This window comes from Sparus aurata, chromosome 7 (genome assembly GCF_900880675.1).
Source record: "Sparus aurata chromosome 7, fSpaAur1.1, whole genome shotgun sequence".
Taxonomy (NCBI): Eukaryota; Metazoa; Chordata; class Actinopteri; order Spariformes; family Sparidae; genus Sparus; species Sparus aurata.
Genome location: NC_044193.1, coordinates 34,471,817 through 34,498,127, shown reverse-complemented (window position 1 = coordinate 34,498,127; position 26,311 = coordinate 34,471,817). Strand labels below are relative to the sequence as shown.

Here is a 26,311-nt window from a genome sequence, read left to right as displayed (position 1 = left end):
AGCTTCACCTCAGCTAATTCAAGTCACCGATCTTCACCTCTCGGCCATGTTGGTGGTGTTTATGCCTTTGGGATATTGTCTAATGCAAGCATCACACATTATTATGGCTTGCTGTGCAATTAATTGGACTAACAGATCGGAGAAAAGGGAAAGACACCAGTGTTGTCAATTAACGAGCAACCCTGTTAGCGCTAACCGATGGACAGCTGCTGGACCCGGCAAGCTGAGGACAAGTCAAGGAGTTTTTTTAAAAAAAAATATATTTATAGGATAAAATGTTGATTAAACTTCACTTTCGCTTCTCGCCCCGTCGGCCTAACGAGCTGCAGACGTTCTGAAATCCACTACAATGTACTTGTCACTAGCTATCCTGCAGCTAATGTATGGTAGGGTATTCTGTCTGTTTGGGGTTGAAACTGCAGTCAATCTCACACCAGTGCCCTCTCATGTAATCATTTAGTACTGACTGCAGAGGTTGGAACCTCAACATGTTGACAAGCGCTGCGGCTGGTGCAATCCCATTGCAAGGTTACAAAAATGAATGGATCACACTTGGTGGGATTTTAAATGTTAGTGTATCAAAATTGATTGTGTGTATCAAAGCCTGATATATGTTATTCATCTGTGCCATAGAGCTCCACTGTTGTTCAAAAACTATTAAAGAAACATGAATGACACACTGTTGTTTTTTGTGACTCGGTCTCACATCCACTGTCGTGCTGCCAGACATACTGGATTGTGGAATGGAAATGTGGTTTAATCCGCAGCTAAAAATATTCTCCAACTAATGCACAGATGATTTTCTCCTGTTTGAGGTGTAACATTTGCTGAAAAATACAGAGGACAGGTTATAGGTCAACATAAAACAAAAACAGAAAAAACACACACCTGAGTCTGCAGGTTGACCATGTCAGCCTCCATTTCATTGTTGGAATCGTTGAGGTCGTTGATCTCTTTATTGAGCTGCTTGATGTCCTCATCATTGTCCAAAACTAAAGGAGAAAAGCCAGATACATTAGATTTGCAAACAGCATCTGGTAGGTCAATGTGTCAGTGGCCCTTTGAGCATTTTCCATTTTTTATTCAAATGATTGATGAGTTGCGGGCATATTCTGAATCCCAAAGCTTCAGGAACCTGGACATGTGTCCATACCTGACTCAACATTCACTACTATAGCAAAACAATTAGTTCCTGTATTGATTGGTCACATGTAAGTTCACATTTGAGTTTTACTTGTGCGATTTTTTTCTTTGTCGAAACACTTTAAAATGCCCTCACTATTTAATGTAGTGTTCTCGAAAACAATGGCCTATTTTTTGCGCACAAAAAAAAAACACACTCACACACCTGTGTATACACATGCCTACACACAAACTGATCTATACATTTGTTTTTTATCTTACCGTCACTGGCTCTGAACTTGGTGCTCAGGTAATCCTCTGTGGAGAACTTTGCCTTCTTCTTGGCGTACAAGGCTCTAGGGCATCCTGAGAGGCTGAGACACAAGTGACACACAGAGGGGAGTCACTGTACTGTTCTCAAGGGTATAACAGTATTTTTAGACTAATCTGGAAGTTAGCATCGGCCTGCTAATCTCCACAGATGAACACCACTTTTATGATTTTTCAAACACAAGTAAAAAGATAATGTTAGGCTATAAATAGACGACATCATGGTCACATGACTTAAACATCTCCACTACTAAGAGTCTTACTACACAATTACTACACACGTTTTCTATAAACTGATCAATGTACGAGTTGTAAAGTTAGAGCTACAATAGTTTGTGACTGAATGGGCCTGTAAAGACGGACTAGTGAGTAGATGAGTCTCCGTGTTCGCTGTGAGGACGTTTAATGTCCCCGACAACCTCTGTAGTCTCATTCAGACACTCGTTAGCAACCGCTAACTGTTTCTAACACACGGAGGAGCTTTATTATTAAAACAGGAGATATTATCTGATGTATTTCATGTCTTGGCACAAATCATGGATATGTCTTAAACCTTATTTCAGGCATTTACCCCAAAACACATAAAAAACAAACAAACAATTAGCTTCAAGATATTTTCAAGGTAAGTGCCTGGACCATTGCAACATAAAACCACATTAGTTTACACATTTCCATTTCTGTCAATTTAAAATAAGATACACCATTATAATAAGTGCTGGTCAGAATGATTTTCAACTTCAGACAGAGCCTGGTTGGCTTTTTTCTGTGCTTCAAGTCTATAAGCCCTGACACCACGCCAACAGATGGCTGTCAGCCTATATCGGGCCTTTGGTGAGCATCTATCCCGCACTGTTGACACCAGTAGGCTGTTGTTGGTGACTTTTTGGCCAACTGAACAGGTAGAATCAGCAGTGGAGCACATTAGTGAGAGAAATGACTCTGATTGGCTGTTTAGTTAACAGATTAAGTGCATGAGAAGTTAAAGAGAAAAGGAAAGGGAAATTCCCTATAGCCTGCTGCTGTTATATTCACGATTTCACCCATATGGTGCCTTTGCTCCTTATTCTTCACCCCCCCCCCCCCCCCCCCCCCCCCCTTTGCCAGTGACATTTGCAACTCTTTATCAGATATATCCTTGATCATAAGTGGTAATAGTGGGGTAAAAAAATGTTGCTTGATCATAGCAGTGGTTTGAATATCTGCCGGTCTTGCGGTTTCCATTTTTGAATGATGAATACAGACGACCACCTGGTGGTATGAAGAAGTCTCTCCAGTCACACAGTTGGTGTCAGCTGTAGTCTGACAGGAGAAGTGAAGGGACACAAAAGTCCTCTTTTTTTGCTGCCTGTTCTCTGACGTTGGTTTGGTGTGTTTGGGCCCTAACAGCTATGCTAACCATCTCCTGGCTTTAGCTCCATAATAACATAAACCATGAGGGTGGTATTGATAGACTCATCAAGAAGGGGTTTAAGAATATGTAGAACCATTTCTTTAAATTGAACATGTTGAAACAAAGTCCCGTTCCTCTGTCAAACCAAGTCTAAATTCCCACAGCCATTTTCTCACTCTTATTGAGTTGAAATGAAGAAAAAACTGTCTGCATGCAGTTTACCTGCGGTGTGTGAGGAAGCTTCCGTTGGCGTGTCCGGAGCCGTCACAACCTGGGGTGGGACAAGTGGGCCCCTCTGTCTTGAAGGCCTTCCAGTTGAAGGGTGTGCCATTAAGAAGACCCTCCTTCTGTCTGCGGGCCGCCAGCGGACACCCGTAGGCACTACGGTGTGTAGCATACTTCCCACTTATGTGACCCAGGCTGTCACAGCCCGGCACAGGGCATCTGCAGGGAGCAGAGGCAAAGCGGGAAACAAGACAGAGACGAGAGGAGAGCGGTGCAGAAGGACAGGGAGAAGAAGGAGTGTTGAAGGCAGGCAGCAGGGAGAGAAATAAAGAGAGAGGGCACACAGGTTAGACGAGGAGGATCCAAAAACATAAACTGTAGAGAAAGTTGAGAATATTAGAGATTTCAGTTATATACTTTCTCTCATGGGCCAAATTTGTTTTCTGTGTTGACATCTTATATATGTATGAAAAATATTACTGATGCAAGAGCTATTAGGATTTAACACATGATGTTATCAGCATGCTCTTAAAATAACTGTTTTGTGCGCAAATGCAAAATGAAGCCCATGTAATTCTTCTGTGATAATCTACTCTACGGTTCTCTACCATGAACTACATTCAGAATCAGTATCTGCAGTGTATTTTCCCATCAGCCTGACTGTTTGATTCAATTATGGGGGCAGGACACTACCTTTGCATATGGTTCACAGTGACTTTCCTCTCTCTCTCTCTCTCTCTCTCTCTCTCTCTCTCTCTCTCTCTCTCTTTCTCTCGCTCTCTCTCTCTCTCTCTCTTTCTCTCTCTTGCTTTTTTTAAATTACATTTTACTTTTACCATCAGTCTCACTAAAAGCAGACATTATGGCTTTCTGAGCGGTACGAACTTTAAAAGCTCGGAGTCCTCCTGGTTGTCCTTGGTAGGAGTTTTAATTCCACTTTTCTTGGCACGCGGGCACCCAGAGAGACTGAAAACAGAAAGTATGGAGTTGATAACATAGGGTTGAAAAAAGGTCTCGTAAAGTGATTGCTTGATAAAGGGAGAGAACAATATAAGGAAGAATAATTTCACAGAGGTTGTTCAACCAAATTACACACCAAATCAACTCAAAACGCCTAGTATGGCCGTAAATAGGATAATGGAAAGGTGTGGAAATGTGCAAGTATGTGATCCCTGACTAATTCTACCATGGACTGTCACTAGGCCTCTCTGACTGACTGTGTGGATGTGTTTTGGTGAGTGAATCTGTGTTTTTGTTTGTCACCTTCTGTGGGAGGCGTAGTTTCCTGTGATGTGACCTGAGCCGTCACATCCTGGAGTGGGGCATCTGGGGAAGTGCAGAGCAATGTTGAATATTTAATACAAGGTTAGAAGAAAACACAACATTGTTTCAGAGGTTTCACAGAGGTATGTCTACAGGAAAATGCCATTATGCAGATGAGATAAAGTCAGTCACTGACATTGCATTCATTGTTGTGAATGCTGTTTTGTTCAATTCACTCAAGCTCTTTGCCATTTAAATTGCCATTCTTGTCTATGGTGGGTGGTGAATAGCTTAATTTCTAGGAAAGGGCTACGTTTACAATGTAATTAAATGTTCAGTTCACATTTACAAGAACCGGTTGAAGTGAAAGCAAGCATAGTCCAAGCCAGATTAAGAAAAAAAATACACCATGACTGATGTAGCAGCAGCACAGGCAGCAGACAGCAACACAAGACAAGTTCACTTCAGCAAAATGAAGCATTGTGGTGCTGGACAGTGTCAGTGCCAGTAGCAGTGCACTGAAGTAAGTGGCAGTGAAAAGACAGTGAAGGTGCAGAGCAGACATACTTGAGTTCAGGGGTGTGGGCCGCCATGAGGGACCGAAGGCTCTTATCAGCGAGAGGACACCCAGACAGACTGAGAGAGAGAAGAAAGAGTGAAGCAAAGGCAGAAGAAGAGAGGAAGGAAACAGGGGGCGAGGAAAGCAAGTGTGAGGGGGATTGAAAGGAGAGAGGAGAAAGACGTGAGTGAAGGGAAATCAAGAATGCAAGGCATACCAAGGTCATTTAAGAAGAAGAGGACAGACGGCAAGAGGTAAATTACTGATGCATATCAAAGTCAATGATTGTCTTTGCTTCCTAGGCTCACGCTACATTATTGCCTCTGGTATGTCAGGATCAAATAAAATATTTGAATTAGTTGTGGGGTGTCCGCTTTGAACCCGCTCAGTCTAAATAGAGCTAACATTTCATATAAGAGTTTCTAGCATTCTCTATCGCCCAAGTATGTCTGCGATGATGCATACCTGCGATGGGACGCATAATTTCCAGTGATGTGACCACTGCCATCACAGCCAGGTGTAGGGCAGCTGGAGAGGGTGTGGTGCATAGAGGAGAAAAGACAGACAGACAGACAGATGCAGAGTTAGACAGGAGGCAGGAGGATTGAATCAGAACATTCTGCTGCAAGTTATTTTCCAGCCTTGGTTTTAGGGGTGCTAGCAGTGTGGGTATTTGGATGATCGGTCTTCCATTTTGGTCCGGACTAAAATATATCATGGATTGTCATGAAATTGTGCAGAGACTTCATGGTCCCCAGAGGATGAATTCTTATGATTCTGATACTGTGACTTTTCCTGTGGTGTCAAGATGAGGTTGACATTTGTAGGAAGTACCAACTCAGCTATTGCATTAAATTCGATACTGACATTCATGTTCTCAGGGGCAATTGTAATAGCATAGCAGAGCCCTTTATTTTTGATCTGGTGCCATCATTAGACCAATTTTTGCTTTGCTTTTTGTTTATAGTGCTAATTAGAAAATGCAGTTACCATTCTAAAAAAACATATTAACCACATTAAGATGGTCAGCATGGTAAACATTATGCCTACTATTAGCATGGTCACTGTAAGCATTTTAGCATGCTGGTGTTGGCATTTAGCTCAATGCACAACAGCCTCAAAGAGCCATAAGTGTGGCTATACAGTCGTTATCATGATACTTACGAAAGCAGCTCTTTCTTGCTATCCTTAGGCTGGAACTTGACCTTGAAGCTTGGGGTCGTAACCTCTCCAGGGTACTTCCTCTCCTCTAGACAGTCCTGCATGTCACAGTCCTCTTGGTCAGATGAGATGAACGACTGGCCTGTGTGCTCCATCTGTAAAACCAAGAAGAAGTAGACCTACTTTAATGTATCTTATTTTTTTCACTCTGCTGTTATTTATTTTCCAAACACGGGCCTGAAATCGGAACACATGCAACAACATGCATTAATGGAGAGGTGTCAGAGTGGGGGGGCTGTCCCGTTTGAGGTGCCTGGAACAGGTAAGGCAAGCCTTGCTCAAGGGTACCATGGCAGTGCCCAGGAGGTAAATTGGCATCAGTCCACACTCCAAATAGACTCACTCCATATAGGCCTCAGTGAGATTTGAACTGACAATCCTCCAGCCCCAATGCCAAGTCCCTCTGGACTGAGCTACTGCTGCTCCGATCAGCACAAATTTGGCAATCATACTACTTTGGTTCTTTTCACATTTAAATTGTACAAAAGGTGTGATGTGTAGGACTCTGGATCTGTGGGCAGGGATTCAATATATTATTCTTAATTATGGATTTATTAGTGTGTAAGCAACTGAAACTACAAAGCATTGTATTTTCTTTCTTTTTTTTTTTTTTACCTGAGAATCAGCTCTTTATATCTACAGAAGTTGTGGTTTCTCTTTCAAGGAGTCCATCTTGCACCACCATGTTTTCACAGTAGCCCAGAATGATGAAGTGAAACACTGGCTCTACAGAGGACATTTAGCTTTTTACATGTTTGAGCAGCCATCATAGTGGAGGAGAGACGAGTGGTGTTTAGTTGGTTGCAATCTGCCACCTCACCACTAGATGTCATTAAATCCTACACACTGGACCTTTAGCTAATAATGACTTTCTTAGATAATTTTGGATTTCTTGCTATGGTTTGTGTATTTGTATAGAGGCAAAGAAACTTTGCAAACCACCGTGTGCACACAAGTCTCTACTCTGATCCCTTTTTATTCTTTAATAGACAAGTGATGCAGAGTGTCCTCATAAAAAATTTACACTCAAAGCCCTTTATATTTCTTTTGAAAAAGTTCAAAGGAGTACAAATTAGCATATGCCAAAGTCAGGATGGTGCAATGCACCTGACACACCACCTCTTCTACACAGTGCAATGTTTTAACTGTACAGTAACTCTCGCATTTCAGTGAAATAAATGGTGAAGACAAAATGGTGTAAATATGTGTGTGTATCTATTCAAAGCCTCCGGGGAAATTTGGGTTGTTATTATTTATGTTGCAATACTTCCTCTGTGACTATTGTCACAGGGAATACTGCATGTTTGGAACTTGTTCATGCACTGACCTCATCCATTTCCTCCTCCCTTTGGCGGTTGGGTTTGGTGTAATCCAGAGGTCCCTCCCACTCCTCCTGCTTGTAGTTGTGTAAGTTTGGTGATGTCATCCCACTGCTCCCACCGTGATGAAGCGAGGAAGAAGATGAGGAGGAAGGGTCTGGGGAGCGAACTCCGGGGCTGGTGCCAGATAGACTGCCCTCTCGTTTAATGGGCTTCTTCATGCTCAGGTCCAGGGTGCCGTTCTCATCCACCTCAATGTCCATTTCCTGGAGAGAACACATCAGATATCTGCTTATCATACAATCCAATCTTTGCTCAAAAGTTGCTTGAAATAGATTCAATTGCACAAATACATAGTAAAACATACGCACAAACCAATATTTTATCAGTTTTGTTTTGCTGTATATAATCTATTTATATTTTGCACTGTTTGTTTATATAAGAAGGCATTTCTGGCTATAATACTACGAGGCTCCACACACAGTTGGTGACTGGGAGAAATGGATAGAGACACAAAGCTCACTAATGCAATCTAATATAAATGACTACTGCAGTCTCCTCTGGTGTACTTACATATGAGAGGCAGTCATTATGATTGTGATTCATTTAATTGCGTTCTTGAGCAGATTCAGTTGTTGAGCTACAAATACATTACATACTTGCATTTTCCCAAAACATAACTTAATATAACCCACAATCACATTCAGGGAGGAATTGACTTAGACTATACTTTATTGTGGTGAATAATTTGATTTCTTCCTGTTTCCACTCTTTAACCTTTACCTGCTTGTAAATGTTCCCTCAAGCTTGTACTAACATTTATACAATCATACACCTTTTGGGAGAACGCCACCTTCATTGCTTTAGCATGCTAGTAATGATAACTTATGTACTCTGCAAATACTTGCCAACAGCACCACCAGCATGGTACATCTCTCGTGCTCTATTATAGTGCTGGCAGGTGAACAGACACAGAAGGGCGCAGCGAGCCATGTTTTCAGCATTCATCTAAAATGGCGCTCCTATCAGCTGGTCAAGGGCCAGAAAAATCAAAGGGTTAGGAGAAGAGGCGAAAAAAAGTGGGAACAGTTCCCAGAGCCTGGTTGATGAGCTCAGTGTTCCAGTGTTTCAATACTGGATTTCAACTGCCTCCAACTCTGATTCCAGATCAGTCCCTGGTTGATCTGCACTGTAATTCTGCACAGCTATGGCCTGCTCTTGAATCGGTGCCTTGCTGAACAACACCTTGCTCTTCTGTGCTGCCAGAGACATTAATCTTCACTTTTTATCTTCCTAAAACCATGTCAGGAAATCGGAAAAATGATGAAGCAGTCACTTTCTCTCCTCTGTGAGGCAAACAGGCTTTTAAAAATCACAATATGGGGGAAAGTGGTGCTCCAATTACACCTCCTGTGCACAGAGAGGGGAAAGAGGAAGTGAGTGAGAGATAGAGAGGTATAGACAGGGACAGAAAGGGAATCAGTTAGACTTGCATAGGGAGGAAAGAGGGAGATAAAAGAGGGTAAAAAGAGATGTGAAAGAAAATGAAAGAAAGTGTGGCGGGGGTGGAGAAAGAGAGTGGGAGATCTGTCCGGCAGATAATGAAAAAAGGCTACCTGGTGGAAAAGTAATCCAGGGAACTGGCAGTCAGCCAAATTCAATAACAACATGAAAAGTGTGTGGGATGGAGGGATGAAAGGATGACGGAGGACGAGAAAGGTGATGCAACTGCATCTCAACAGCATCCTGTTGCTGTAAGCCAATGTCTCCTGATGATATATTCATGCAGTTTATGGGGGGACAAAAAACTGAGGAGAGGAGAGGAGAGGAGAGGAGAGGAGGGGGGAGGAGAGGAGAGGAGAGGAGAGGAGAGGAGAGGAGAGGAGGGGAGAGGAGAGGAGAGGAGAGGAGAGGAGAGGAGGGGAGAGGAGAGGAGAGGAGAGGAGGAGAGAGAGGAGGGGAGAGGAGAGGAGAGGAGAGGAGAGGAGAGGAGAGGAGAGGAGGGGAGAGGAGAGGAGAGGAGAGGAGAGGAGAGGAGGGGAGAGGAGAGGAGAGGAGAGGAGAGGAGAGGAGAGGAGAGGAGAGGAGAGGAGGGGAGAGGAGAGGAGAGGAGAGGAGAGGAGAGGAGAGGAGGGGAGAGGAGAGGAGAGGAGAGGAGAGGAGGGGAGGGGAGAGGAGAGGCACACCCACTACCTCCCCCTCTCATCGCACCTGCTGTGGCCTGCCATGTTTCAATCTGCACTACAATCAGCTAATAATCTCCTTCTCCAACTGCTACAATACATACAATAATGACATCACCCACACAAAAACAATTCATTCCATTTTTGTAAGAGCACCTAAGAACTGTTTGAGGGGGGATTTCTTCCCATATTGTTGCTCTCTATTTACAGTCCTGGATAAGAGTTAATTTACCTGAAGAAACATAGAAATGGAAGACTATGGTGTGTTTACTTTGTTTTGGGGTTTGGTGCTGAGGTTTTCCGGTTTCTCCCAGCAGCGTGTGGACAGGTTCAGGATGGCAGTGGCAGCCATGTGAGCGGCCTCAGCATCATGGGAGTAGTCATAGGCCAGGGAGGAGCTCTTCCCATAAGCGTGGAGACTGAGGCTGGGTGATGGTGACTTGGGGAATGAGGGCTTAGCTGTAGCAGAGAAAAAAAGTCCACTTTAGGCCAGGTGATTCTAAAAATAGGATACAACAGACTGGAGGATACAGGTGAGAAAGGTATATTGTACAATACTTTGTTGGGAGAGAGTTTAACAAAAAACAAAGAAGACAGGAAGCAGGCTGAAACAGGTAGCCTGGCTCTGTTGAAAGGTTAGAAAAAACCTCTAAGTTTTATCCTTTGTTTCATCTGTTCAAAAAGCAAACACTCAAAATTAGGAAAACACTGTCCCCTGTCAACAACTAGCCTGGCACATAACTCCCTGTACAACCACAACTTGTTTTTATATAGTACAATTACATAAACACGATTACTAATGAGCTTCAGAGATGATATTAGTTGGATTGAGTTACCTTTGGACAGAGGCACACTAAGCTAAATCAACCAAGCGCTAGCCCACGAAGCACAACACTATCTTTTTACACTATGGTTTTAGCACAGATTTCTCTATTTGTACACATTACACAAACAACACATGTTAACTTTCTCCTGGCTGTAGCTTCATATTCAATGAACAGGTAAGAGTGTGGTATCAAACCTATGACCTTATTTTATGGTAACATTTTATAATAACCATCATTAATACATGTTAAATGAATAATCAATTAATGGTTAACAAACAGGGAAACTTGTATAAACCATTTAGAAGTTGTAAAGGTTGATAAACATCAGTTGCAACTTTACAATCGACATCCAAATAATGTTTATGGTTATACAATAACAATTGGTTTGTAAAACATCTTATTGTTCAAAATAATTCATTAACTATTAATTTCTCATTTATTAGCGATCATTGTGGTATTTTACCTAAAATGTTGAAATGTTCCTTTAATAAAAGAACAACCAGTCGTGTATATAAAAAGGAAGCCTTAACCGACACACCACATCCCAGCCAGAACTACGCAACAGAAACCAGCATGCCTCTCTTACTTTTGAAGGCTTTGGGTGAAGTTTCGCTGGTGGGCATCTTTGGAGCAAGCATGCGCTTCCCGAACACTTGAGCATCGAAGCTTGCATAATCGAAGGACACCTTGGAGTACTTCTCCAGTTCCCTGGCCAGGTTGGCGCGAGGTGTAGTCGGTGCCATGTTGGGTCTGTAGCTGCCATACTGAGGCATCTCCAGCTGCTTCACAAAGCACATGGGCCTATGAGGAGAAGGAGAGGACGTCAGGGTGGGGCTGGTTGGGGGGGTAAAGAGGGGTGCACTTTGGGATTAAGAAGAAATAAAGCAGGAAGTAGAATGGAAAAGAGCAGGCAGGGAGAGATGGTGTATAAAAGAGGATCAACACAATAAAGAGTCACACAATAAACATAAAAAACAAATAGAGAGAAGAGAAAAAAGAGAATAAGAGGACAAGAGAATGAGAGAGGGAGGTAGAGTGACATAGAGAGAATAAAGATAGGGGCAACAGTGTACTTAGCAGGAGTGCAGCAGGATTAAAAGCTCTCTTATCAGCAGAGGGCACATTTGCATGTTGTACAGCATGGAATTTATGAGCTTTAAGCCCTCTCGTTTTCCTGGAGAGCCTGGGCTTTTGTCAGACCTGTTGGCGTAAATCCACTGATAGACCAGGGAGAGGCAGAGGGGCGGGGGAAGACAGAAAGACGAGAGGAGGAGAAGAAAAGAGTGGCAAAGAAAGAAGGGGGGGTGGTGAAAGAGGGAAGCGGGGTGGGGGTCGGGGAGAGAGGCAGGGGGAGTGCAGTCACCCTCATCTTTTTCACTGAAGCCCATGTCACAGTCTCTGGTCTCTAACCATACGCTCATTAATAAGCTACATGACCTGGCCTGTAGTCACACTGCTGTCAGGGTGGCCTTCACACAGTTGCACACCAAAAATACAAGCTCCCATCTGGAGGAGGATTTTTATGACAGTAAAAAACTTTCTACCACTGTTCACAGGGGATTTCTTCATTTTTATTTATTCAACATGGATTTCTTTTAGAACATGGATTGCATAAGTGATTATTCAGCCCATACATACCAGACAACCAAGTGCATTTCAATAACAATCTGAGAGGAGAAAAAAAGCAAGCCGTGTTTCAGTCCTTGATGCTTTGTCTGACCACTGATGAGGAATTCTTCATGGAAAGCAATTATTTTTCCTATCCCCTCGCAATGCCCCTACAACTTGCATAATTAGCTTATCAGCCGCATTATTAATTAAAATTCCAGTGAGGAAGAGTGCGGACTTAGCATAACATCCAGTGTCTGGCTTGTGTTAATTATCATTCTTCTAGCCATGATCATGGTGCCTGACCAGTTGGAGAGATGAATGGAGATAAGGAAGTATCAGTGTTTGAGAGGGCAGTAATGACTGACCAGCTGGACTGAATGTTTCAAGACTTTCTTGCTATATTGAGCCATTCAAAGGCTAGATTTACCTCTCCTCAGAGGCACTATAACCAAGGTCAGGGTTGTCTCTGTGGTTCCTGTGTGGCCCAGGTGTAAACTAGCTAATCATGAGAAGGACCGAGCTGTGTGGGGCTCTGATTGGAGGAGACAGCTTTCATGTGGGGTAAACGTTCATTTTGCCCAGAATGCCATGTCATTCACCACTGCATCTACAGACCCCGAGAACCAACAAATGGCATTAAAGTGTTATCACATAAGGTGAAAATAATACTGAATATATCAATTATGAAATCAATTTGTTTAATAATTAAATGGAGAGTAAAAGAAATTCAAAAAGCTAGTCAACTAGTGAAAAAAGAAATTCTCAGAGATGGGTGTGTCAATGTATGCCAAGGGCAGAGTGGAAGAATATAACATCAGGATATGCAAGGACTCAGTGGTTGGCTAGCTGACGTGTGTGTGTGTGTGTGTGTATATATATAGATATATATAGATATATATATATATATGTTTACACGAGCTAGCTGAAGCTAACACACATTAACATATAACTACAGCACTAGGGTAATGTTAATCAGCCATATGCTGCACACACTGTATGCACTCTTGTAATAGTAGCCAAAGCTTTTCAGCTGGAAAGATAATGCTAACAATGTTAGTTAGCTGACACTATTTGACATTATGTCAAATGTCCAGGATATTGCAGTTAAATCCAAGACTTTTTTTTTTGCTCCATACTTATCAAATGTAATAAGGTTAAATTGTAAAAAGAGCACTTTAAAATGTTGTACGTCTATGATTGCAAACTTATTAATGACCAACCTCAACACTCTGTCATTGGGACATCCTTTGAGGAGCTCACTGCCTGGCTGAGAGAGATGTGGCTTATCTTGGCCCTTGGACAGCTTCTCTGCAGCAGCAATGGGGCATCCAGAAAGACTGGGGGGGCGAAGGAAGAGGAGGAAGATGAATGTAAACACAATGTAAATCTGCAAATACATAATGGAAACACAAAACCTGTGCATAACACTGTCATGCGCATAAACGCAGGTGTTCAAACACAAATACAGATCTACACAGATACTGTACTATAACATATTTATGAATACCTGCGGTGGGTGTTACGGTTGCTGTTAACATGGCCCTGACCGGTGCAGCCAGGAGTTGGACACTTCAACACATTCTCATGCATGGCGAGAACTGGAGAGAAGACAGAGTATACGCACACACGCACGCACACACACACACACACACACACACACACACCACACACACACACACACACACACACACACCACACACACACACACACACACACAAACACACACACACACACACACACACACAAACACACACACACAGACACACACACAGACACACACACACAGACACACACAGACATTGATTAATTAAACAATTCGAAACATGTTTTACATGTAAGAGACTGTAACAAAAAAAATGATTTAAATCAGTCACAGTCACAGTTATATATGTTTGAGGGTGACTTTCTGACTTTCCATCAAAGGGGCCTCTTCGCAGAGTCAACAGTGTGTCAAACAATGTATTGTTAAATATTAAAGAGGAGTTATCGCCACTAGTAAATGGTTTAAGTCCAGAGGGAGACACCTCAGCGTGGAACACACTCCCATGTTTCCATTTAAACTAACATCTAGATCTGGAATTATAGAAATTACACAGACCGTCCCCAGCTCACCCACACAAATGTGTCTTCCCTACCATCAGCAAAAAGAATTAAACAAAACCCTCCCCACTCCCTCCTGATAACTGTTGGACAGTGCTTATGTCTATCTTCCAAGCTACTGAAGAACACTCACTCTCCGGGGGGATCCTGTCCTTGTGCGGACAGCCTGACAGGCTGCGGTGATGGGGGTAAAGACCGGTCACGTGACCTGTCCCATCACACCCGGGGGTGGGACACTTGATCTCCCTCTTCTCAGGCCTACTGCTCTCTGGATAGAGGTGAACAGCAGAGTAGATAGTGATAGTAGGAGAGAAGGATGAGGAGAGGAGAAACAGAGTGATGAGAGGGATGGAGAGAAGGAATGAGAGAAAATAGCAGAAGGTGGGATGAATAAGGAGGACAAAAGCAAGTGGTTAATGCCATCAGACGGTCTGCTTGGCTGAGCATGAAATCTAGACATATTTCAGACAACTGTATAAAAGCAGCACCATCTGTATCTGCTCCTCATGTCTTATGTATCTGTAAATGTGTTTTAAGCATTAGTCTAAATGTGATTTGTGTGTTTCTGTGAATGCTTTTAAGAATGAAACACTATCAAAGTATATACTATATAAAATACTGGCACTTCTTTCAACGTTAACATGAACAAAGTCGACCCACTTATCCTGTACACTTTGATGATTTTCAACTCCCTTGCTACACCTGTCTGACATTTTCAAGGCTCTTTTTCAGAGCTTGGACAAAACAACACCTGAAAACACATCAGGAAGGAATCATGCCACTTTAATTCACACGCAATCAGTGACTTCTCTCTACTGCTACTGGAGGTAGGCCAGACACTATCGGTGGCACTGGAGAGAGGAAAAAGGAGCGAGAGGATGGTGTGACGCTCTATCTGCCTGCAAATTGAATTTTAACGAGACACGCATCTCCTAATTAATGTTTAGCAGAACAGGAATGTCACCGCAGGAAGAAGCTGAGGCCAAGGAGAGGGCAGCACTACCAGGCATGTAATCACACTACTGCTATACCATGAGGAGCGTGATAAGCGGGCAGCGTGCCAACTGTCAAACACAAGGCCTGAACACATGCTGCATGTAAACACTCCAGCAGCGAGCCAGGAACAACCTGCGCTCTTCCTCTTCCTCTCCTCCGTCTCTCGGACGTGTTGTCATCTCTCTTGTGTTCTCGCCCTCACTGTTGTCCCTTGTCGCTCTCTCTTCAAGCACTTCCTCTCAGCTCTTCGAGGAAGTCTATTCAGCTGGAACCACTTCATCAACATTACAGTGGAGATGGGAGGATGGAGACGGTGCTCTGTGACTCATCGCTGTTTAATTGGCACACTGTGTTTATTTGTGCACTTGGCTTCCTACCTTAAGTTGAGCACACAACACCTTGTGCTGGTTTAGAACACAACTTTCTGTACACTAATCTACATGACATCACATTTATGGCCCGATTGTTTCTGTGGAAATGAACATTCAAGTGGTTGATTACACATGGAGTCCACCCCTCACTACTTACAATACATCTTTGGACTGATTTCTCACTTACTTTTCTTTTGTACTTTTGAGGGAGCCATTGCTTTTCATTCATGACATTATGGTACAACAATTAACTTTCAAACACGTGAAACTTCCTTAAGATCGGTAATCCATCACAGTGAACATGTTGTCACCTTTATTGTCGAGTATCAAGTATCATGGGACTCTTCCACTGACACATCTGGCTGAGTTGAGGTCAACCATGCTGCGCTCATTTGCTTTAGTTTCTAGTTTTACCGTACCGTGGAACCATCAAGCGAACCGCATCCAAAATGGACCCTCTCTGGAGCGGGCCAAAGCATGCCTGCCCTGCCTCCAGGTGGGCTGCAGTGACATCTCACAGCCACCGCCAGCCCAACCCCCTTCTTTCCCTCAAACAAGCCTGTGTTTTGCCGAAGCGCCTTTATGTTTTAGTTTCTCTCCAGTGTGCCGGTTTGTACTCTGCTGATTCATAATGAAAGCTTTTGAGTAACTTAATAATGGAAGACTTTTATTGTGGGGGGGTCTTAAAAAATAAACATGTTTTTAGCCTAATTAGTGGAGCTATGACGAGCTATTCTTTGATAGTGCTGTGGGGAGAAAGACAATTTACAGCCACTCCTTTGACCCCACTAGTAAAGACAAGCACGTCATTAGTTAAAGACACACCTTCAAGGAGGTAGCCCAGTTTTCATGAAACACAGATCCCTGCTGTGCATGGCTGGGTCAAACCACGTGCAGGGAAAAGCCCCATCAGATAGTGGAGCATCCTTGAATTCATCACCAAAATGTTAGCCCTGCTTGTATCAGCACGACCATGTGATGCTAACGAAGCTTTAACAAAATAAATAAAGAAGCAGACTTAATTTTCCTGATGTTTTGTCTACCTCAAGCAACGTTCACGTCTTAGTACATGTTAGAGCTCTGCCCTCCCCTCTTTGTTTCCTCCCTCTGCCCTACCTTTGCCAAAGTAGCTCTTGCGGATAACGTCCAGGTGCTTGGGCCTGTCATCCATTGTGAAGTATCGCTGGTGGTGGATATCTGGGGCGCAAAGCAGTGCGCTGGGCCCGGCCGGCTTCACCTGCTCTGCCTTCAAGGCGATGGCTTGCTCCAGCAGGCCCAGGTTCCCTCGGGTGATGTCAAACATCTCTGACTCGTCCGTCACCGTGGAACGCTGTGACAAGCTGTCTTCGTCATCATGCTCGTCATCCCCGTCCATGTCATCAAATTCTTTCTCCTCTGATTTATCTGACTGCACCTCGATGATGTCGGGAGAGGCTGAAGATGAGACTTTGTGGATTTTATAGTTCTCACCTCTGATGTTGGGTAGGTAGTCCTCGAGTGGACTAGCCCTGTGGGAGCTATAGCTCAAAGGAGGACTGGCCTTGTAGTTTTGAAGTGGGCTATGCTTATGAGAGTCATATTTGTCAAGTGGACTGGCTCTGTTGGTGTTGTAGTTTCCAGGAGGACTGGCTCTGTGGGATTTGTAGTCCTCCAGAGGACTGGCTCTGTTGTCTTGAGCCTCATTGTGTGTTCCCTGAGCTGCTGCAGTGCTGGTGATGGTGCGGATGGCAGTTGGCACATCAGAAATGGGCAAAATATGGTACACCTCCTTGTGATCATCCTCAACTTTCTCCTCATCCTCCTCTTGTGCTGCTGGAGTGACCTGCTGTGCTGGCACTATCATCTCTTCCTCTTCTTCCTCCTCCACATCATCTTTGATCTGCTCATGGTGGACATCATCGGTCAGATCTGGCTGGTTCTCCTGACTTGTGTGGTTGCTTCTGTCTCCATGCTCTTCCTCCAACTCCACTTCAGTTACCTCCATCTGCAGACCAGATGACTCTTCCAAAACTTGAACTCTGTGTGCCACCTCCTCCTCTTCCCCCTCATTCATATCCCCCTCCCGCTCGCTCTTTACTTCTTCGCCCTGTTCAGCTGCCAGCATGACAGCCTCCTCAGTCTCCATAGCAACAGGCTGCTGAGTGGCCACAGTTGGAGCACTGTTGTTGGAGACTCGGCCGAGGCAGAGGAGAGAGTTAGCCACCTCTTCGGTGCTCTGAGAGGGAGACTGACACTCATCTGCAGGTGGCGCTGCTCCGAGCTCAGGCTCAATGATCACACACTCCTCCTCTGTGGAAACAGAGATGAAGAGGTCAGAGCTGTGACACAGAGGAAAACGTGAGTCATGCACTGAGCTAAAGCTGTTGTCAGCAATATCTTTATCATCACTGGCATCATTGTCCTGCTTGCTGTGTCATTTACTGTGACCTCACAATGAAATAAAAACACCAGTCTGAAGATGAAAGGCAACCGTGTGGGTATGCTATTGCTACTGAGTTGCATTATGAGAAATGTAAAATGCAGCTTGAACAATACAAGAGAGTTAAAATGGATTTGTTGGACCCCGCTGCTTTCCTTTGAACCATTCTGATCAGTTCTAAAAATTGCTGCAGGTGGCTAATCCATTACACATGTTGCTCTGTAGTTTGGGTGACTCAAATTAGGGAAAGTTGCTCCGTATGACAGAATTTCATACAGTATGCAGGACAGGACAGAATCTCTTCAAGTGAGTCATGTTTATTTTTTCTATAGAGGTATCAGTGTAAAGATGAGGTGGAAGCACCTAATTCTAATGACTTGGCCAGAGATATGCTTGTATTTCGATAACTGTAACTGTTTTATCTATCTATCTATCTGTTTCTATTACAGAATTGTATTGTCTTCTTGGCAAAAGATCCACAAGAAAGCCATTTCTATTTGCAGTATTTGGATTGGGTCGGGTGAGAATGGGGGGGTTGAGCTGGTTTGATGAATAATGTATCATACGTCTATATGACTGATGTGTATGTGATAACAGAGAAATTGGAGGTCATAAAACATGAAAAGCTCTCGAGTTTAGCAGTGCCGAAGTTGACTGTGGTTAGTATCAGCTGTTTTGTCCAGCATACCTTCATTAGCTGCAAATGTGTTCTCCTCCTTTTGATATGCCTCTTCCTCCCTCTCTTCTTCCACTTTCTCCTGTGTCTCGTCCTCCTGCCCATATGTATGGCCACCCTTCGTCAGGTCTTCAGTCATCTCCTCTCCGGCCGCCTCCCTCTCCTCATCCACCTCCTTGCTCTGTCCTGCCTCCTTCTCATCCTTGTCTTCCTCACCTTCAGCCTCGCTGCTGGCATCACTTTCTGCACTGAAGCCCTCGTCCAGGGCCAGTTTCAGGGGGTGGGCCTTCCTCTTGGAGGCAGGCTGCTCTGTATCCTGCTCCTGCTCCTGCTCCTGCTCCTGCTCGGCCTCCGCTTCCTCTAGACGGCGCTTTCTGGCTATGGGGCAACCCAGAATGCTAATGGTGTGTTAAGAAAGACATACAGGTAAACAAAAAGAAGAAAGAGAGAAAAGGATCATTAATATCAACTGGGGTTGTAGTCACAAATACATTCTAAAGCAAAATATAAAACCTCATCATGTCCATGGGTGACTGTAAGCAGCATAATAGCGGGTGCGGGGTGTTTTGATATGAAGAAGGATGGAGTGGTTCTTTCTGCGTATACTATGAGTCAACAAATGTGGCCTGGGGGGGGCGCCATGCTGGCTCACTCAGACATCACAACCAATCTCAGCCAATTGACTGGAACGTTTAATGAACAACTTGTATGGAGAGGCGGGCGGGCGAGGCAGCAGAGGGTGAAATCCAATAAACTCCCTCTTACTCTCACCTGGGAGACGCCGAGGGAGATTGAGGGACGATCTATAAACAAAGTGCATCTGAAATTGCCTGCTGAATGAATACACATGTAAACAGATAGCTAATATCTGCCCCTCAATAAAGGGGAGTCACAAGTGAGTGAGCTGCCCCGAGTCTCACAAGGTCTCTGAAGACGAGCGGTACAGATGAGGAGGGAGGGAGAATGAAGCTCGAATCAAACCCCAAGAAACCACATTTCACTGCTGTCCACCGCAATGTTTCATATTTAGGTTTAGATTTACAAGCTCTGGGAGTTAGCAGCTTTCTCACTTTGATTTGATTACTAAAAAATACATAATTAATGTCCTTATTTTCAATCTTAGGGGTCATCCAGTACCCTTGAAACATGTTCATATCATGATCATCGGAAATTTAATTTGATTCAATAACAAAAGAAGATATCAGTAAAGTACGAGTCTCTTCTTTACCCCTAATAGTTGTAATTACGAGCTTATGTCTTGTGTATTTGAGTTCTTGTGTTTTGCTCTAGAAACTGAGGAAATTCATTAAGCGATCATTCAGACCAAATCAGGCTTTGCTGCGATCAGTGCAAGGTTGTGTGTCGGTTTGGGAGGACACAACTGAGAGAGCCTCTACTTTGTTTTCCATCCACAACAGTTCTAATGTGTTTCCTCTTCCCTGCAGGTGCACCAAGAAACATTAAGACATTCAGAGCGATCTGGCAGACCTCTGAATGTTCACACATACCTTGTTGATAGTATTGGTTTCACCACCACACCTTATTTCCACCCATACATTATAGTGCCTTTTTAAATGTAGTGTGAAAGCTTGAGACAGGAGGACTGGAGTTTTCACTGCAACATTTAAATAAGACCTTATTTGTAAGGATTAACTGAATGTATGATGAAGGGTGCAGTGCATGCTGTTATTCTATTTAAAAAATTTTAATGACTATGACACTGCTGTATGCTTAGGGTAAGTGTAGTCAATCCCTTAATATCAAACTATTTCTTTACACCTTTAAAAAGGTGAAACATGGTTTCCTCCACAAAACGGATGCTTGTGTGGCAGGGAGGACGAGGAGGACAGACAGACAGAGGGTGGGTTTTTAATCTGCCCTACCTTCTGTGTCTTGAGTATCTCCCACTGATATGGCCGGAGCCATTGCATCCAGGGGTGGGGCAGCTGGATGGGATGGATGGAGGTTAGAGTTATGCTTAAGACACACTGTATTTTAGTCCTATGCAGGAGCAATGATAACCACAGGCAATAAACAGAGAAAATTAAGATAAACGAAGCAAAGACTTGCAAACTGAGCACACATGTCACACAAATGCACATGCACCCCCCCCCCCCCTTTCATCCAGCACCAGACACATAATGCATGAATGCAGGTGGCATCAAGCTGGAGAGAACATAATATTGTATGTCGTACATCAACCCTGGCCTATATCCTGTGAGTACGAGCGATAAGATCGGCAGAGACCTGCTGTAATTTCCCCTGCTCTGCCATCCTCACCACTCATCATCAGGAGCTCTCTCTCTCCTGTGATTCAGGTTGCTATGACCCCTCAGGACGGCTCATTTCAATTCTCATTAACTTCCCCCAGCAATTGCCCTTTATTACTCCAATTATCCTTATTATTAATTTCACTTATTAGAAAATACTGCATTTGCATTTTAAATGAGTTGCTCTCTGATCTCTCTACCATTTCATTTGTCCCAATCCAGAAAGCAAACGGTTACTTTGGAGATCTGAGCACAGATCGATGCTTGCAGGTGAAGTGTGAGAAAATTAGAGAGGATGAAAAAATAATTTAGAAGGAGGGAGAGGAAGGCAGACAATAGGCTTCATGACCGGTGAGGTGCTGAAAGTCACCAACTGAGTGGGAAAGGAGGGAGGAGAACTTGGAAGGCAGGGCAGAGGAAAACCAGATCACTCGTCACTATCCTCTCCGTGCTCACAGCAGGAAATAGAAAAAGGCTGGCAGAAATCAATAGCAGCCTGTTGGAGGCATTGACCACGAGCAGAGATGAGCTGATGATAAGAAATTTTAAAATAATAATTTACAACATCAACTAAAAAAAACCCTGATAGTGAGCCTGCGGTGCTGTGGATGGGGGGGGGGGGGCTTTGCTGTGAGTGTGAAATAACTTTATGAAAGGGGTTTGCACAAAGATGAAGGTGTTTCCTTACCTCAGCTCTTGTCCTACAAGCTCAATGGGAACTGAGAGGAAGGGAAAGAGAGGAGGGGGGAGGAGAAGAAAGATACAGGGAGGGAGAACAAAGGTGAACGACTGATCAGAAACCAGCTCTGCTCAAAGAAACTCAGATCAATAAATCACAAATGCATATGAATCCCAGGAGGCTTCCTCGTAGAGGCTTACACACTGCAAGATCAGGTGAAACAACACCTAGACACACACACACACACACACACACACACACACACACACACACAGACACTTCTCATGCAAACATACCCACAAACACATGTTCACAAAGCCAACACAAAACAAACAGAAGTGTAAGTACTGGCCTGTACAAAACACACACACACACACACACACACACACACACACACACACCACACACAGACAAAGGCAAACACAAAAGCGTACACACAGAGTAATAAACCTAAATCAGCTAAATTGCATTGTGCTGTTCAGAAAAAGTGACAATTATATGCAGACTTCAGCAATAAGACATGATTAATTGTTGCACTTTAGTTATCATAATTGGCAAAATGAAATTAAAAGGAAAACTGCATTCATCAGTAGAAAACAGCCATTCAATCTGGGACAACTTATAGTAATTGCCTTGAAAACATAAATCAAGCTTTGCTCACAAACAACACACACACACCTATACACACACACACAGACACTGGCTGGCTATAGGCATCGATTGGAGTTGAGTGATAGAATGAGTTTCGAGAAATATCCGATTTTCATTTGGAGCGAACGAGAAAACAATATGATCCTGGAGAATTCAGTTTGGGCTTCCATATCATACGTATTAATCACATGTCAGAGAGACCCAGGGTATCAAGATACACTAAGAGCAAGAAAATTGACACAATAACACACTCTAAGACACACACTTTTGTGTGTGTGTGCAGCATCTCAGTTTCTCAGTCTTTCATCATGCAGTTGGAATGACTGGACGCCTTCCTCTGCTCTGTGAACTGTTGCTCTGCTGTCTCGCTTCTAAACATCAAACACACCAACACACACACACACACACACAATTATTTTCTCTGTTAAATTGATTTTATTTTTTTACTGCCACTTTTGTGTACGGTTTAGCGGCCCACAAAATAAACAGAATACCATGACGTTTGATTAACACATTTGCCTGAATTAATTACATAAGCAAGGCTGAAAGTTACTGGAACACAGCCTTCCAAAAAAGAAACAGTCTAAACAGAGTCTAAATGAAAGCAGTAAAAATGTTACTGGTTCTTATTAGAGATGTACCGATCAGAATTTTTAGGGCCGATCACTGAAAGCAGTATCTGCCGATCCCGATATTGCCGATCACCGATCACAGCGTCAAATCCATAAATTCTTCTATATTGTTGTCTTGTGTAACTTTCATATATTTAATTAATGATTCTTCTTACACAACATTGACATTGTATTATTAAGTATAAAAATTAGGAGATGAGAAAGTATCATGAATTGACCACCGTTTTATTGCAGGCTGAGGCAATGTGCAATATTTCACACTCTAGTGGCTCTTAGAGACAACTTGGACTCAGCTTACATAGAGTAACTGTAGCTTACTAGTGGGAATGAATGCAGTCAGGGTGGGAATTTCCTCATTTTAGGGGCAAGTCCATTTGGCCTGCACTTCACATAGATTATGTATTATTTTTTTAATACCAAAATCAAGTTAAAGTTACATTAGAAAGTAGTTTTTGTTAAGTAGGGTTAGGGTGAGGTGGGTTTTGTGACACCTCACTGAATATTAGTGTTATTGAATATTTCTCCCAATAGAAATTCCCCAAAATTATGGCAAAGCACATTTTTTCCAAACAAAAAAATGTAGAATAACCAGCAGGAGACCACTGATGTGTGGAGTGATTTTGGTGACACTACACTCTGAATAATAGTGAAGTTATTGAATATTTTTTGTAGTTTCTCTTTTCAGTGTTGCACTTTGTAGACGGTCCCTGCGCCCTCGTCTCACAGCTGGCTGACCATACAGACCAGAGTTAATGTCCAGACGCTCGTTTTGATTAACATACGGTTGTAGCTCGTTGTCTTCCTCACTACGGTAGGAAAGAGCCGTCGTTTGTGTTTTAACAAGGTTTCACTTATACGTTATTGATCCGGGAAGTTCGAATCTGTGAATATATTTCCAACTTTACCGGACTAAATCCTACCACATAAGTCAGTTACGTATCATGTCAAAACCGGCTGCGCTCGCTCGCTGTGCTGTAAGTTTCGTTCTTGTGTTTTGAGACGCTGCTGCTGTTTGAGAGGCTTTCACGTGAGATCATCGTGATGATGAGACTCCACCTGCGCGAACCGCGGACTCACTGAAGTTACTGTGAGTGACTACTGTGCACTCAGGTGGCTGTAATTCAAGGCAAGCCCGCTACGCTGACCGGGCCAGGGGCACAGAGGACACTGTGGCCGTACGATGAGTTTTTTTTCACGGGGCATCAAGGCCAAAGTGCGGGGCACGGCTGCCGTTGCCGCCGTGAATTTCCCACCCTGCATGCAGTCAGTGCATGCTATATTGAAACGTCATCTGATCGGCCTGCTTTGATCTATTTTGAAAATCGATAGGGGCATTATCGGCCGATTGCGATCGATCTGTGCATCTCTAGTACTTATACAAAGTCAGTGTAGCTCATTAAATCCATCCCACATGATTTATCTTTATAAATGGAGTTTGTGTGTATAACAGGTTTAGGCTGAAATAAAGTGGGTGGAGAGCATGGCTTTCTCAACCTGAGGCTCACAAGATCGTTTTCAGGGGTTGCCAGGTGGTTGTGGAAATAAAATAAAGGAACACAGTTTTAGACTGGGGATTAGTTTTTTTTTTTACATTACATTTCCTGTACAAGGCCCCTTATCTGACTGGACACACACACACAAAACACACCTTCTCTTAATTGTTTTGGGAATTTTCAGAATGTTGTCAGTTTAAAGTGCGTGGGAGTCGTGGGGTTGTGATCACCAACCTGTTTTTGCTGGGGAGGTCACGATTCGAAGGTTGAGGACCACTAGTCTACAGTGTCTATGATCAAAACATAATAATTCATTGTGCCATACTGCAAAATTAGCTCTGCCAAGGAGGTTGTGTTTTCATGTCTGTTTGTATGTTTGTTTGTTTGTTTGCTTCTTTTAACGGCAGGACTGTAAAACTTTTATTAATTTCTCACGGAATAATTCATGGAATAACAATCAGGCAATATATTTAGTTTGTGTGTGTGTGTGTGTGTGTGTGTGTGTGTGTGTGTGTGTGTGTGTGTGTGTCTGGCATGATGGAGAGAAGTGACACTCACCTCTGATTCCCTTGGACCGAGTGCGAGTTCGCTTGTCATCAGTCTCCACATTCATCTGGGATGGAGAGAGGAGGAAAAGAGGAGAGGAAGAGGAGGAGGAGAGCGTCAGAGGTGAGTTGAAAAAAAATAAACGAGAAAGATGAAGAGAAGAAGAGAAGGGGAGAGGGAAGAGACACCATCAGCGTTTAATTTTTCTCAATGCTCTCGCTATATTCCACCACACATCCACCGTTAATTGTCCTTCCCCTGCTTCAAACGAGCCTCTGTAATAACCCTCACTCACAATGTTCCCATTGAAACACACCAAAGGTAACACTGACACAAAGAGATGATCATATCTGTAATTCTCACAAAACAGCCCTCCCTCATCCCCACATCCCTCCTCACCCATCTCTCACCAGGCTACTGTCCTGCTCAGTTAGTATGAAGAGATACATAAATAAAGAACACACAGTATGGAACAAACCCTGTTGTTTAACCCTTATTTTCAAATCCTCACCCCACACATCACTCTCCCTGTAATTTCCTGCACCTGAGTGGTACACATGATTGTACACTGTGCAGAGGCAACAGGCCACGGCCCTGTAAGCAGAAGGACTGACAATCATTACTATGCTGAATATAATAATAAAGCAAAAACATACAGGCTGCTAAAAAGCCTCAGTAATAGTCCTTTTAAGAAGAGAATTGTGCATATGCGTGTGTGTGTGTGTGTGTGCGCGCGTGTGCGTGTGCGCCTGTGTGTGTGTTTTGCCTGCTGCTTACTCCTGGCTCGGCTTTTAAGCCACAAAGGAGCAGGTGTTAACCCTGCTGCCTCTAACACACACACACACACACACACACACACACACACAGACACACACACACACACACACACTCACACACACACACACACAGTGACCGTGGGCCACACCCCCTCAGCAGCACCTCTGCTCGCTCCGCGCCGCTCTCACTGCACTCTAACGCTATCAGATGCTTTTTAGACACAATGGAGCCATTAGCTTTGATTACTGGACTTTGGGGTTTTTTATCGCAGATCCCTCCTCTTTCTCTTTTTTTGTCTCACTCTTCTTCCCTCCTGTACACTCCCCACCTCCCTCCCAAGCACCCGCTTTATCCCCCCATTTGCCTGCACCCCTCCCTTCTCCTTGCCCAGGCACTTAGCTGCTTTGTGGCTTCTCTATAGTCGAGTTGGCAGCGCCACAGTGGGATTCAAACACAGGGACCCTGTTTCTCTTCTCTTTTTTTTTATTCCTCTCTCTCTCGCCTTCTTCCCCCCTCTCTCTTTGGCAATACCCCTTTCCTGCTAATAGACTTCTTCTGAAAAGACGGAGGGTACGAGGGATGAGAGGAAGATGAAGCACACTGTTGTTGTTGTTGTAAAGGCTTTTTTTCTCTGAGGAGGGTGCACTTCAT

At 43.6% G+C, this 26,311-nt stretch overlaps 1 protein-coding gene across 13 annotated transcripts in view; it reads right to left on the bottom strand.

Moving 5' to 3' along the window:
- myt1b (myelin transcription factor 1b) overlaps positions 1-26,311 on the bottom strand; it is a 45,987-nt gene that overhangs the window by 5,922 nt on the left and 13,754 nt on the right. For 6 of the 13 annotated variants that reach the window (XM_030424274.1, XM_030424275.1, XM_030424276.1 and 3 more), the window contains 19 exons: positions 24,896-24,950; positions 21,571-21,601; positions 20,496-20,558; positions 18,625-19,010; positions 16,634-17,806; positions 14,284-14,418; positions 13,558-13,648; positions 13,271-13,387; positions 11,026-11,240; positions 9,884-10,071; positions 7,438-7,695; positions 6,054-6,205; positions 5,355-5,417; positions 4,898-4,966; positions 4,331-4,393; positions 3,953-4,033; positions 3,065-3,286; positions 1,405-1,496; positions 889-992 (listed from right to left, as the gene is read on the bottom strand). In XM_030424274.1, the coding sequence (XP_030280134.1) occupies positions 889-992; positions 1,405-1,496; positions 3,065-3,286; positions 3,953-4,033; positions 4,331-4,393; positions 4,898-4,966; positions 5,355-5,417; positions 6,054-6,205; positions 7,438-7,695; positions 9,884-10,071; positions 11,026-11,240; positions 13,271-13,387; positions 13,558-13,648; positions 14,284-14,418; positions 16,634-17,806; positions 18,625-19,010; positions 20,496-20,558; positions 21,571-21,601; positions 24,896-24,950 (3,558 nt within the window). Of the gene's footprint in view, positions 1-888; positions 993-1,404; positions 1,497-3,064; positions 3,287-3,952; positions 4,034-4,330; positions 4,394-4,897; positions 4,967-5,354; positions 5,418-6,053; positions 6,206-7,437; positions 7,696-9,883; positions 10,072-11,025; positions 11,241-13,270; positions 13,388-13,557; positions 13,649-14,283; positions 14,419-16,633; positions 17,807-18,624; positions 19,011-20,495; positions 20,559-21,570; positions 21,602-24,571; positions 24,628-24,895; positions 24,951-26,311 lie in introns of those variants that run through there. The other 7 variants (XM_030424278.1, XM_030424285.1, XM_030424286.1 and 4 more) reach the window with 6 other exon arrangements.